The sequence below is a fragment of the Thamnophis sirtalis genome, unplaced genomic scaffold, assembly GCF_051295495.1.
Source record: "Thamnophis sirtalis isolate CommonGarterSnake01/CBP01778 unplaced genomic scaffold, rThaSir2_p1.2 scaffold_4, whole genome shotgun sequence".
In the NCBI taxonomy this organism is placed as follows: domain Eukaryota; kingdom Metazoa; phylum Chordata; class Lepidosauria; order Squamata; family Natricidae; genus Thamnophis; species Thamnophis sirtalis.
In genome coordinates, this window is record NW_028261384.1 from 12,721,031 (window position 1) to 12,736,117 (window position 15,087).

The following is a 15,087-nucleotide window of genomic DNA, read 5'->3' on the forward strand; positions in this document are numbered from 1 at the left end:
AACTGCTCTAAGGAATTTTGAAGATAATATTAAGGAAAATAAGAAACAATGTTAAAGAAGTCTGATAAAGCAAAATGATTACCAGACTAAGGACAAATATGATGATGTAGCAGATGGAAACAATATGAAGGAATTCAGTGAGAGCTTCATCTAGTTGTGTAGTAAATATGAGGACTAGGCCAAATAATTATGTAAATTGTTCTGATCACAGTTCTAGACAAATACACAACGAGCGTTTGTGAATCACAGAAATCACAATGCAAAGGAACAGTTTAATCAAACAACTTCAAACACAGCACCCATAAAATAGAATCAAATGTTCTCACTACTTCCTCCCCTTACTTTTTAAAGTACAGTATTTCATGAGATAGTAAATGGCTATGTTTTTTCCTGCTGTCAAAACAAACAAAAAACCATCAATAACAAAATCTACCAGATCAGAATATTTAGAATGCACATTTTTTATTTAGACTTTTGCTATAAAAGCAGAACCAGCAGCTCTATATTGAGAGAAATTTAAAACATCTCCCAGAAAGTGGCACAATGAAATATTTACCTATGTGGAAACATGCATTCAATTTACTTCAATTAATATACTTGTGATGCAATGGCTATTGGTGCAGATTTTTACAAAGTTTGGTAATGAAATTTTACAACATATAAAAGGATTATTACAATCCAATCATGCACAGGGATCAGTATGTTTCAAACAAACATTTGTTAATCTCCTTTCTTACAGTTCCCAGCTGCTGGAGATACTCAGTAAAATCCAAATGAAATAGCTGGATACACAGGGCTTTATTTTACTTTTTCTGTGCTCTTGTAAAACACCTGAAAATTACATCTTGCTGAAACCATTGTTAGCAGTTCAAAAGAAAAGTGTCATGTAAGACCTTTCTCTCAGCGGAACAAGAAAGAGAAGGTAAAAAATATTTTTTAAAAGCCGATAAATATGCCATGTGTTTATAATTGAGTTCCAAAGCAAGTTATAAACTGATTTAAAAATAAATAAACATCGCTGGTGAATAAAATCCACCAAAGACTTGACTTTGATAAGTGTCCCACATTTTAACCCTTAAAATATTCCAAATAAAGCAATGAAATGTTATCCCTGTAATTACTTTATCTTAAACAATGTTTCAGCCAAAGGCAATATTCTTCTTTCTTTGTATCTTTTTTATTTTCACAATTAGAAATCCCCATCCCCACAAACACTTAAGAAAAAATAATAATCTGGAACAAAGGCAGATATATTTATTGTTTGCTTTGTTATTACTAAAATAAAAATGTCAAAATAAACGTACTGAATAGAGTTCAGTGGTCATCTATGGCTATGAAATTTCATTAAAACAAGACAGAAGATGAAGAACTTTCATTTAAACAATTCTCATATGCAATGTAGAGAGACAATCATACTCTACATACACATGTAGAATATCTATCTAAACTGGGTTTAGGCAAAGATTGGAGTTAGATTAACATCATTTTTAAGTTGCAGATAAATAGATATTTCAACTCACACTTGTGCTATACTCAGATCAAGTGATCCACTTTTCATTATCTTCAAAAACCTTTACTTGTTTAGTTACTTTAGTACGATTTAGATGTGCTTGGTAAGTAACTACATAAATACCACAGCTTTTTAACATTTTGTTTATTTCACAGATGCTCTCTGAGCTTGGTTGCTTTTTTGTGTTTGCAATGCTGCAGCTGCCGAGTTTTGGTAATGAAATGTCTGCAAGGAAATAACCAACTCAAAGAGCACTAAAGACCCTTCATTTCAACCTTGAGTTACAAATATTCTCCTTTACAGATATAATAATTGTTAGATCGGGTAATGTATAGGCACACACAGGCTAACGGTAAGAACAACTCTTTATTAAATCAGAACATGTACAATCCAGCGAAGGTTGAGTCTGACAGCAGCCCTTTTATAGGGAGCTGTCAGACCCTTCGACCAATGAGATTAAACCTCTGTTCCAATGGGAACAGAGGACCTTGGTGGAAACCACTGCAACTGAAGCTAGTATCTAACATCCCTCCCCTCTTAAGATGGAGTAATCCTAAAGTTATGTAGTCACGCAGGTAGGCGGGCGTTTTGGTAGCTCTGCCTGATCTGCGCAGTTCAATCAGAGGGTGTTCTTCGGACAGGTCGGATGGACCTGTTTGCTCCGCAGCTCTGCTTGGTGGAAGCTCCTGGGATCTTTCACAGGCTGCGGCTGGAGCTTCTAGAGCTTCTAGAACCGGTTCGCTGGGAGCTCGCTGCGGGCCTGCAACACAACCAGATAAGTTCCCCGGTACCCTCGGGCTTAAGCTGCCTATGGAAGGAGTGACTTGTTGCTCCTTTTGGGTACGGCTTTGGCTAACTCGTGCAGGAGTTACCTCTGGCTGCCTAAGAGTGGAGTTGGAGAGGCGGCCACGGAGTTGATCAATGTGCCTTCTCCAATTCTGACTGTCCTCGAGCTCTACGAGATAAGAGCGAGGCCCGGTGGTGCCTATCATGTGGCAGGAATCCACAGGGTTCCCCCGGCGTAGTTGTGGGCGTAAATTGAATCCCCTACACATTCCAAATTTTGCTTGTGGAGTCTGGGGGCTATGTGGCAGAATAGTTTGGGTTTAGCCAGTCTAAGTGGGACCTTAGCTGGCGATCCATGAGAAGCTTGGAGGGGCTTCACCCTGTAGTGGCACTGGGCGTGATATGTTGGGTTAGTAGATAATGGTCAACCCATGTTTGCCAATCTCCCGGGCCCATCCTAGATAGGGCCTCTTTTGCAGAGTTCACCATTTTCTCTGCCTGACCATTGGAGGCCAGATGGAATGGCACGACTAGGGCATGTTTGATTCCCTGTGCTGCTAAGAAGATCTCAAATTGCATGGCCGTAAATTGGAGCCCATTGTCAGAGACCAGGATATTGGGCAGGCTGTGTGTGGAGAAAAGTCTCCGTAGTACTTTGATGACTGCTTCTGCCGTAGTAGAGGACATCAGGACTACCTCTAGCCATTTTGAGTAGGCATCGACAATTACGAGGAATGTCTGGCCATGAACTGGGCCAGCAAAATTAATGTGCACCCTAGACCACGGTGCTTGAGGTCGCTCCCACTCCTTAGCGGATGCCTCTGGGGGAGCTGATCTGGACTCCTTACGGTGTGCAGGTAGACACCCATTCTTCGATCTCCCTGTCCATGATAGGCCACCACACGTAACTCCTGGCCAAAGACTTCATCCTGACAATTCCAGGATGCCCTATGTGTAAAGCCTCTAATACTGCAATGCACAGTTTGAGTGGAACAACGACCCGGTCCCCCCCCCAGAGAAAACAGCAATTAATGACAATTTGTCACACTTACAATGGTACATTTTGAATTCAGACCCAACAGGCCCCTTGGGCCACCCCCTCCACACCCAGTTCAAAATTTGTTTGATGGTGGAGTCTTTTGCAGAGTGGCGGGCAACGTCACTAGATGAGACAGGACCAGTCTCTAAACAGTCAATAAGCAGGACTGGCATCTCGGGGGTAGGGTCTGCAAGAAGTTCTGGCAGCGGGCAGCGACTCAAAATGTCAGCATGCTCCAAAGTGGAGCTAGGTCGGTGGATGAGACGGTAGGAGTAGGCAGCTAGAAAGATGGTCCATCTGGTCATCTGCAGTGATAATGACACAGGAGTAGGTCGGTCCCCAGCCAGCAAGCCTAGTAACGGTTTGTTCAAAATCATGGCCGTATAGGTATTCATGGAACCTTTTTACTCCAGCCACTGCAAAGCCTCACGGTCCAGCTGGCTGTAGTTCCACTCAGCAGCAGACAAGGTCCTAGAGTAAAAGGCTATGGGAGCCTCGATTCTGTTGGGCATGCGGTGGCTGAGGATGGCTCCAACGCCAAATGGGGAAGCATCGCAGGTCAGCAGCAGTGGCAATCTGGCTGTACTGCACCAGAAACGTGTCCGCGGACATAAGTCTTTTCACCGCGGCAAATGCAGCAGTCTCGGCTCTGCCCCAGGACCACTTCGCGTTGTTTGCCAGGAGATGATGTAAGGGCTCAGCAACGGTGGTTTTCTATTTAAGAAAGACGCTATAAAAATTAAGGAGCCCGAGGAATGCCTGCAGCTCGGTTTGATTGTGAGGGGTAGTGGATTGCTTGAATTTTTTTGTGGTCAGGTGAATCCCAGAGCTGTCGATTAGGTACTCTAAGAATTCAACCCTTGGCATGTTAATTTGGCAATTTTCTTTTTTGAGACAGAGGCCTTTGTCCCGAATTCTGCTCAAAACAGTTCTTAAACGTTTGAAAAGTTGCGTCTCATTTGCAGCCGATACCAAGATGTTGTCAAAATAGGGGATGATTCCTGGAATCCCCTGCAAAAGCTGTTCCATGACGCTTTCGAACAGTCCAGGGGCGATACTAACTCCAAATTGCAGGCGGTGACATTTGAATGCACCCCTGTGCGTCAAAATGGTTTGGGCCTTTACCGTAGCGCCATCTACAGGCAATTGTTGGTATGCCTGCGCCATATCCAATTTAGCGAATACTCTGCCGGGGCCTAAAGAATGTAATAAATGCTTTACAATGGGTACAGGGTAAGCACTTTGTTGTAACGCTTTATTGATTGTGCATTTATAGTCTGCGCAGATGCGGACAGACCCGTCAGATTTGACAGGTGTCACTATAGGAGTCTCCCAGCGTGCGTGATCAACCGGCTCTAGGATTCCCTGGCCTACGAGCTTCTCAATTTCCAGATCTATTTTGGGGCAGAGAGCGAAAGGTACTCTCCTGGGCTTTAGTCATATGGGGGCTATGTTGGGGTCCAAATTAAAAGAGATTGGAGTCCCCACATACTTACCCAGACCAGTGCGGAAGACGTCCTCGAACTCTTTAAAAATTGCTTCAGTGCTCTATTCTTTCAAGACGTTGATACCAGTCACTTCTAGGCCCAGGGTTTTGAACCAGTCAAGCCCCAGGAGGCTCTGCAGGTCGCCGCTGACCACCATCACTGGGAGCTGGCCACTGTATTTCTTGAATTGCACCTGGAAGGTGCCCTGGCCCATCATGGGGACTTGGTTCCCCTGGTAATTGTGAAGGCAGATGTCAGGGGCGCGTAGATGCTGCTTCTTTATGCTAGGGATACACTGCTTGAGCCTGGACCATAGCATGATGGTCAGTGATGACTCTGTGTCAATCTCCATCTCAGTGTGGACTTGGCCCCTTGGTTGGGCTTCTGCTGGTGGTTAGCTCAGCTTCTTGGCTGCCAGGTCGTCGTAGGGTGCTCACTTCTGCATACTTTGGCAATGTGCCCCTTTTGCTCGCAGCGCTGGCAGATATCGTCACGGAAATTGCAAGCCGATTGGGCATGGTGTCCTCTGCAGCTAGCACAAGGCAGGAATCGTGGTTCGAATTTGCGTGCCGGCTTGGCACTGCTACTGTGCATGCAGCAGCTGTCATCTTCGTCTTTAGAGCTCTTGGCCTCAGCAGCCTCGCAATGTACACTTGCATTCTTCCACATGTCTTGCAGAGTGTTTTGACACTGCAGGGTCTCTGTGGACTAAATGGCAGATGCTGATGCCCTGGCTTCGTCCAAGCCAATTTGTAGACTGAGGTTAGACTTGGCAAGTAACCTCTTCTGTAAATATTATGCGGTCAAAAATAAGTTTGTCTAGGTCTTGGAACTCGCAGTACACTGCGGCCTTTCGTAGCGCTGCAACATACTTGTTGATTGATTCGCCTTCCCTCTGGTTGCCAATATTAAATTCGTGCCGGCGGACGTGCTTAGACGGCTTGGGAGCGTAGTGAGTCCTCAGCGTCTGTTGGAGCATGGACCAAGTGACCGATTGTAGCAGCATTGGTTCTGACAGGCCTTTGGCAGTTTTGAACATTTCCGGTCCACAATAACCGAGGAACATGTTCTTCTTGTGGCCTTCACAAAGGCCCATGAGGTCATTGGCTTCGAGGAAGCAGTCCAACCTTAGCATATACGAGTCCCAGTGCTCGCTGACTGGGTCAGAGTGGGGCATGCATGGCCATTTTGTGTTCTGAGGGCGTTTTGAGCTTGCCGCTGAAAAATGGCTGCTCGAAGCCACACTGAGCTCCGGGCTGGATTTACTTGCTGGATTGCTACGCTCTTTTTGGTTCGCCTAGCTGCCTTCCAATCTCACCCTCGTCGCCAGTATTAGATCGGGTAATGGATAGGCACACGCAGGCTAACGGTAACAACAATTCTTTATTAAATCAGAACAAGTATGTACAATCCAGCAAAGGTTGAGTCTGACAGCAGCCCTTTTATAGGGAGCTGTCAGACCTTTCGACCAATGAGATTAAACCTCTGTTCCCACCAGAAGAGAGGACCTTGGTGGAAACCACTGTAACTGAAGCTAGTATCTAACAATAATATTCCCCAACCAGAGCACTAATGACTGCTCTAACATCCAAACTGTAGCAAATGTTGCTGAAACAAATTATTTGTGTGTACATTATTAACAAAGTCATCCCAAAATTTAATGGTAGCAAGTACTAGAACAGATTATTTATATATAATAATATAACCATAGATCATATAATTAGAAACCTAATATATCTTATCTAAGAAATTAAGTTTAGTTCTCTTTTTCATTTATTTGTACAATACAAACATAAAAATAATTGAGTTTATAGTTGGAGTTTTCATTGATCATTAATCCATCATATGGATGGAATGTTAAACTGAGGGAAAAATAAAAATACACAGTATGTATGCACAGATTACTACATTTATTTTCAGTTTGAAGAACAACTTTGCAGTCTGATGCATAGCAAAGCAAATAACTTTTCAGTAGCCTGTGTACTGAAAACATTTTGTTTGTTTTTCTTTATTACTGTCCTTCCAACATAGAATTCTGGATTGTATTCTGCTTTTCAGTATCTTTCTAATATACAACGTTTCCTACAGTTTTTATTTGTATAACACATTCAGTGGTCCAGTCCACACATCATACAAAACCATGTCAATAAGCCATAATAGACTGTAAGTGCAATTAGATTGAATAAACAAGCAAACATCCAGACTGAACAACTCAAAATTTCATGGAAAACTTACTATATTTGCACACATTTTAACTGCTTAGAAAAAGACAAAGAAATTAGGTTTGCCCATTCATGTCAGGATACAGTGGTAGCTATGCCCATGAGCAAGCATTGTATTAATTTGTTTTCCATTAAAACTTTCCAGGTTTAGAAAATTTCCATATAAGACTCCAAAAAAAGGTAGCGTATATTGGACAAAGTTTATGGGTAAACATAATTTACAAATAACTCAAACTGTAATGATTAGACTTTACATATTTAACGAAACCAAATAAGCTGCCTGATTGGATAAGGCAATCATACAAAATAGTTTAGTAGTCTAGAGTTTTTATTGTAGTAAAAATGTGAATATCCAATACTAATTGTTAAGTTATAGGAAATCTGTTTATATTATCTCTACTGTATATTCAAGGTATTCTTTAACCAATTAGGTTTATGTAACTCTAGCTTATCACCTGTCCTCTTCATATTTCAGAATCAACATCAATGAGCTTATAAGAAATGAGATAGCATCACTAGTATTCTGAAAATATCCAATTTAACCACACAGCTTTGTTATTTTACTGTAAGAAAGCATGTGGAACCTTTGAATCTTTGGAAAGTTTGTTTAGGTTAGGCTGAAATTTGAAATTTAAAGGAATTTTGTAGTTCTGGATGAAGTAATATATAACCTTTTTTGATTGAGGATATGTATCTTCTAAATAATGAACTATGTAACTAACAGAAGTTGCATTAAGATGTAACTAGCAGATTTTATCACTCAGCTTGCCAATGGTATTCTATTCATCTAGAAAAGATGAATTTGGTCTCAGTTGTCTCCATCATTCAGCAATCTAAATGACTACACTGATCCATAGTTTACAAATGATGCAAAACCTGGCTACTAGAGTAATGGCAGAACAAGTGAAAGAACATAATCCTTCTATTCTAAAAAAAATCATTTTGAAATGATAGAGGGAAAGTCTTTAAAGATCTGGATTTGGGCTATATTTAAGGCGGGGTTTTGAAGCTGTGTATTTAGCATCCATCATATTATTTTTGGTCCATTGTTAGCAAAGAACCAATAGTGTCATATTGTTTATCTGTGGATCTGTATAAGTAAGAAAGTAGTTAGATAAAATATTATTTGACTGCATTGCTTGGCAATATAATTTTAGTAGTCCCAGTTGTTCTTGTTGGGTGAAGTTCACACCATTATTAGGACCTCATGCTTTTCCTCTCCTTCACCAACTGCTGGCTCTATCATTGCCTCTTTCCCAGCTGGGCCCCTTTAGCAGCCAAGACTCAGCTTCAAGTCCCCCTACTCACAAATTTCCCAGGTCTGTGCTCTTTTGGCTACTCTACACACCATTGTTGCCTATCCCCGCAGTCCCCTCACTCTCCAGATGACCTTCACCACATTCTACCTGTTGTTGCTTGTCTGAAATCCAGATGCTGGATGAAGGCACAGCCCTGTAATACACACTGGACTGTAACTCCATCTGTTGAAGGGAGCTCGCCAAACGCAGCCAGGAAGGGGGCAGGAAAATGGAGCTGGCAAAGGCTCCCTGGGCCAAGGTGGTGACTATTAGCCCTTGTCCAATGCCTGGAGGAGATAGGCAGGTGGAAGAAGCTGAAACACATTCTATGATTTAAATATGGGACAGCTGCCCCACATTTTGATCGAGTATAGGGGCATTGCAATGTTGCAACTTTGAGAATTGGATGCAATTAAAATTCATTTAGCAGTTTCATAACTTGCAATGGCCATTGAATGAATGATCATTAAAAGAGTACTATCTGTAGCACTACTTAAATTCCCTCTCGACATTTTTTTTCTGGTGTTTCAAAAAAGAAAAAAAATGATGTCCTTAAACATTGCCATTGCTGTTTCTACCGTATTTCTCCAAAAATAAGATAGAGTCTTATTTTCTTTTGATCCCCGAAATAAGCGCTTGGCCTTATTTTTGGGGAGATCTTATTATTTTTTGAGATGCAGGCTGTGACGAGCATGGTCACTTCATGGCTGCTGCTGTGTTGCAATATTTTTGGGAAGAGCTCAAAAGCCTGATTAGGCTTATTATCTGGGGAGTCTTATTTTCAGGGATACAGGGTAATAAGAACAGGTATTTTGCTTATTTTCAAAGATGTAAAAAGAGGATACCATTTTTTCCTGAATATTTATTTTATTATCTCTCCCCCCGCAATCTCTCTCACACACAAACAAACACCTTTCCAGTTAGAATTCCCAAAATGTTACCATTTATGGTAATTATCTATTCTGAATCCTCACAACTTAATGCAAAATACATTTATCTGATAAGCTAAAAAACAAGGTTCACTGAACCAAACTGATACCATCTGAATATTAAATTCATCAGAAAAATGTAAAAATATGTAAAATTTCCATTTCCACTTTAGTTGTATAATCATACATCAACATTGTAAAGATTCAGGGATTCTACCAAAGATTGTGAGCAGGTAAGCTCTCCATTCTCTCTCTCTCAGCCCAACCCACCTCAGAGGATTGGGGGGAAATAGGAGGAGGAAAAAGTATGTTTGCTTCTTTGAGTTATTTATAAAATAACAATGATGGGATAAAAATCAAAATAAATAAATATTAAAAATTACAGAACATTGAAAAAATATCTCTGACTCATTCCACAAAGCAGATGTACCAGACAGAACTGTTCTCTCTTCCTTTCCTCCTGTTTATCTATGACAATTTGCCATGGCCAACTTGCCACAGCCAATCCACCACAGTCAACTTGACACGGCCATCTTGCCACAGGACAACTTGCTGCAGGACAAGAGTTACACTAATATCAAAGAAATGGTGGAATAGAATCATTAAAGAAAGGATGCAAAAGGAGGGACAGAGTGAAATGTGAAGGGCAAAAATTAAAATAACTTTTATTTATTTTAAATAATTAAATAGAATTGTTAAATTGTCCTGCAGTGAGTTGCCTTGCGACGAGTTGGCCATTACAAGTTTGTGAAAAAGTTTTTGACAGTGTTCCCTTAAATTGACGCAAAAACAGCAGCAAAATATTTATTGTCTACAATTCAAAACACTACTGTGTAGGTTGAAGATTGAATTTGTAAAATGTCCAATTCAGACCAACCCAATCTTTCATTCTACTAAACAAGAGACTTAGCTGAGCTGTCCCTTCCAGATTCTCAGAAAACTCCCCAAGAGACCTCTGAAAACCAACTGTATATGTCGCATTTGGAATGGACTGCAGAGAGAGACTTACACTGCAGAATTTCATAGCAATCAGAGAGTGGTCTGTCCATAATCAGGAGCAAATTTCAGTATCTCCCAATTTCAAATCAGTTGCTTCTTCCCTGAGACAAAAGACAAATGCAGCATCCATGTATCAAGTCCTCAATGGATCTCAACCATGACCATGGTTGATATAACAGTCATAAACAACTGACATCTTAAAACCCCTTGTTTGAGGAAGATATGTTGAAATTGTAAAAAAAAAAAAAGTATTAAATTCAAGAAACTTTTCCACCACCTCAGCAATCAGGTTAAGCAGCCCAGGAAAAGGCATAGTTTTTGCAAAGAACAGCCAACAAATACAAAAAGGGTATCCATACCACATCTGAAGTGTCCTTGCCTGTTTTGAATACTGCATACACCTTAAACAAAAATTGGGTTATTTAATAAGTTATTTAATAAGAAAAGATGAAACCTGGTTTGGCTTCTTTTAAATCAAATTCATAATTTTAAAAAAAAAGACCAAAGTAGGTTTTGATAAATAGAGCAGTTGCTTATGAAAAAGAGATAACTAATTTCTTGTAATGCAAGAGGATCTGAGTTTCTTTGGATTCTTTATCAGAGTTTCCATTGGCATGATTCCTTCATAATTCTAGAGAACTTTGGGCATAATATTATAGTATTTATCCAATTACATAAATAGGTACATTTGGGCTATCGATGTGACTTAAACCTGGAACCCTTTTATATTTCAAAATATTACTTTGTACATATCATATTTCATCCATTGAGTTTATTCCCTAAGAACATTAACTTTTCTGAGGGACTACCTGAAATGATTCATTGCAATATTTTATTATACATATATTTTTCAAATGAATTCTTTTTCCAACCCTGCTTCAAAATATATACAGAAGATTTTTAAAAATAGTCACTTATCCCTACATATATCCATGATTGGAACTAGACATCATTATTCCATAAGAAAGGGCAGATCCCTATTTAAAGATGTACCACAGGCTGCAGCTGCCTGGTTTTATTATGAACAAATTTAATAAAATAAAAACAAAAACTTGTCAATAAGGAAATGTGAAAATTAAAATGATGGAAGCAATAATAGTAAACACTGCAGGAGTTTAAACCTTAAAGTTAAAATTCATTTATTAAGTTTTAGATACTATAATAAGAACTAGATTTTATTACAGTTTATAGATCACACAACCACGATAGAAATTACATTAATATTGCATTAAACACCAACTCTATAACAAGAAGTAAAACCAGAATAAATACGCCAAAGTAGTATTTTTAATGAGCTGATGATGTTGCTTTAAAAATCTAGATTTACTGTACTTTATATAGTGCTGTGCTTTCTATAGTTCAAATAAATTTTTAAAAAAGGTTAAAATGCTGCTTCAATGCCTTACCAATATTATGTGACCAGTCGAGATATCCATATTAGACTGGACTGGTTCTTCGCACCAGGATGAAGTGCTGCTTCGAGTAGAAGGACTTGGAATAAGTCCATCACTAAACTGTGAAGATATGCTATTAATACGAGAAGCATGTAGAGGTTCTGAACAATCTGATGTTTTCACCGCCATACGCTGACGGCATAATTCCTAAGAAACAGAAAGTAATAGAGGATTAAAATTTAGCACTGAATGAATAAACTTTGAAAACATAGACTGAATTTTCGATCTAAACTAAATACATACGGAATTCTGAAGTGGGAATATACAACTCTGCGCCATAGTTGATAAACATGAACATTTCCATTATATACATAAGCAGGACTGCAACCAGTATCATAACCATCTTTCCATAGTTAAGACTCGACAATTTTTTTTTTAAATGTAGAATTTAAAAAATATACAAATCAAAGGCTGAAATACGACTACTGCAACAGAAAAACTCTGAAATAAATGGTTACAGAGACAATGACCACTGTATTGCTCAGAATAAACAATATATTATCTGCTCTTTTTCAATTAAACATTATGCACTTTATGAGTTGGGAAAGTCAAATAACTTATTTAATGCTATTGTGAATCATAACAAGTATATTACAGAATGCATATTTTGTGCATACCAAGAATTAGGAAAGGTATCTGATTTTACCAAGAAATTATACTAATGTTAAACTGCATTTAATAAGGTTAAAATTAGCCAGAATCTATATGGAATCTCAAATACAGATTCTGATTAGCTTTGACATGAAAATAATTAGATTACATTACATTTTAAAATTTACCTAAAACAATGGTGTTTAGAACTAATAAAGCAGATATATCTAGCATAAGGAAATTGTTACAAAAAACAAAATTTAAAAAATACCTTATCATTTCTAGAAGGAAATTTCTACTAAGTAAATAATATCTGAAAGAATTTAATCAGTGCTTCCACAGGTGACCCTAAATTATCTAAACACAGATGAAGTGGGAAATATATTATTTTCTCTGTTTTAAATTTTCTCATCTTGACTTTTCAGTATGTGATGAAATTCAAATTTCTTGGATTTTTATGAATACAAATGAGAAATGAAAGAGCATTTTACAATATTTAAAATCAATATTTTATGTATCTATGTGTATTTATATATAGTCATTTATTTTATATCTCACCACAAACAGGTATGACTTTCAATCATCTTTTATACACCTCTGTCTCATATCTCTTCTCATTTATTTCCCATAAAAATACAAAAAAAAATTGTATTTTGACTAGACAGAATTTTAATACATGACTTTGTCAAGGACATTTGGATTACAAAATTTACAGTTCTTTGTGGGAGTAACATTATATATTTCTCTTTCTATAAAACACGGTACATTGTATGATTTATTAGGATAAAAATGGTTATATTGGTAGATTTCTAGCTAGCATTTAATCAGCTCATTTTCTATCTCACTTAGAAACAATTTTATTTTTTGTGCATAACATGTGTTAGTTTCACACAAAAGAGAGCTTAATACCAAATTTACCGTCAGTACTTTGAAAAATAAAACCATTAGTGTGTTAGATTATGAGTTCAAATCTTCATAGCCATAGAACCCACTAGATAACTTTATACCAAAATCACCTTCCCTTACCTAACTTGCAAGGATATTTCTAGAAGAACTAAATGAGGAAAGTAGAGTACCCATGAGAGAAATGTCCATCCCCCCCCCCATACACACGCATTGCATTATATTCCTTAGGTGAAAGATAGAATGCAGAAGCAAGTCATACCAATAGTAAAGACATTGCAAAGATAGGCAAGATGTACTAATGAGAGAATACAGAAAAATTATGAACAACTCACTCTTACCAGTGCATGCCGACCTTCCTCATTTATCAGCTGAAAGATTCAAATCCAGGAAGCCCCCACTGGCACTTGCACAACATCTGCCCAATAATTTTAATATCAATTCCCAATGGAAAGTCAAATGGGTTTCTGAACACAGAGATACATATATAAAAAGGTGCCACAAAAAAGGTGCCAGACTTTGAACTACCATGTCAGCAGTGGAAAAACCTGAATACGATTTGCACCTCACATGGCGTTTGCCGGGGCTCTCTGTATAAATGGAGCATAGTCTCCTCCCCTCAGTGTAACTGACTGTAGATCACATCGTATCCAGCTGTAAACTGAGGGCATCTGTTTTTTTAAATATAAACAATGCTGCACTTCAATGGTTAGATGGCCTAGACATTGGTATTTGAACATAGATCTTTATAACATTTATATTTCATTGGAGTTTACTAATCTAGGTGAAATGTTAATATATAATATGCCATACATTAAATTAACAATAAGCAAAGACAGTCTGGAATGATGTTTTTCCTGAGATCTGGGTGGTCCCCAGATTGCTGGCATTTTGGAGGGTGTTGAAGACCTGCTCTTTGCCTAGGTCTTTGATAAGGGTACTATAACTACTGGGTAATGTAGATATTTGGATTGGATTTGGATTTTATTCAATTTGTAGGCCGCCCTATTCCCCGAAGGGACTCAGGACGGCTGAACAAAGCCAAGGGAGGGGAAATTACAAAAAGTGAGACAAAGACAAACAAACAATACAAACAATTTAAAAGCACAACAGACACAGCAAATTCGAGTAGGGGGGGGGAACTCAACCCCAGGCTTGCTGGGACAGCCAGGTCTTCACAGCCGTCCGGAAGGCCTGAAGGGTGGAGAGGGTCTGAATCTCCACGGGGAGCTCGTTCCAAAGGGCCAGGGCAGCCACAGAGAAGGCCCTCCTCCGAGTAGTCGCCAGCCGACATTGGCTGGCAGATGGAATATGGAAGAGGCCTAATCTGTGGGATCGAATGGGTCTGTGGGAGGTAATCAGCAGAAGGCGGTCTCTCAAGTACCCAGGTCCAATACCATGTAGGGCTTTATAAGTAATAACTAGCACCCTGAAGCGTATCCGGAGACCAATAGGTAGCCAGTGCAGCTCGCGGAGGATAGGTGTAACGTGGGTGTACCGGGGTGCACCCACAATCGCTCGCGCGGCTGCATTCTGGACCAGCTGGAGTCTCCGAACACTCTTCAAGGGCTGCCCCATGTAGAGCGCATTGCAGTAGTCCAGTCTTGAGGTCACGAGGGCATGAGTGACTGTTGTAAGATCCTCCCGGTTCAGGTAGGGACGCAATTGGTGCACCAGGCGGACCTGGGCAAACGCCCCCCTGGTCACAGCCGACAAATGGTGATCTAAAGTCAGCTGTGGGTCCAGGAGGACTCCCAAATTGCGAACCCTGTCTGAGGGGCGTATAATTTCACCCCCCAGCCTGAGGGATGGAATACTAAGCCAATTTGTGGGAGGAAAAAACACAAGCCACTCGGTCTTGTCAGGATT

The 15,087-nt window shown here is 39.5% G+C and overlaps 1 protein-coding gene across 3 annotated transcripts in view; it reads right to left on the reverse strand.

Annotated features, from left to right (window-relative positions):
• Nucleotides 1–15,087, reverse strand: part of PTPRN2 (protein tyrosine phosphatase receptor type N2) — a 722,783-nt gene that overhangs the window by 82,820 nt on the left and 624,876 nt on the right. For all 3 annotated transcript variants that reach the window (XR_015696316.1, XM_087712495.1, XM_087712494.1), the window contains exon 14: nucleotides 11,677–11,871. Coding sequence is in view for 2 of the 3 variants with exons in the window: in XM_087712495.1 (XP_087568621.1) it covers nucleotides 11,677–11,871 (195 nt within the window). In the remaining variant the exon portion in view is untranslated. The remainder of the gene's footprint in view (nucleotides 1–11,676; nucleotides 11,872–15,087) is intronic.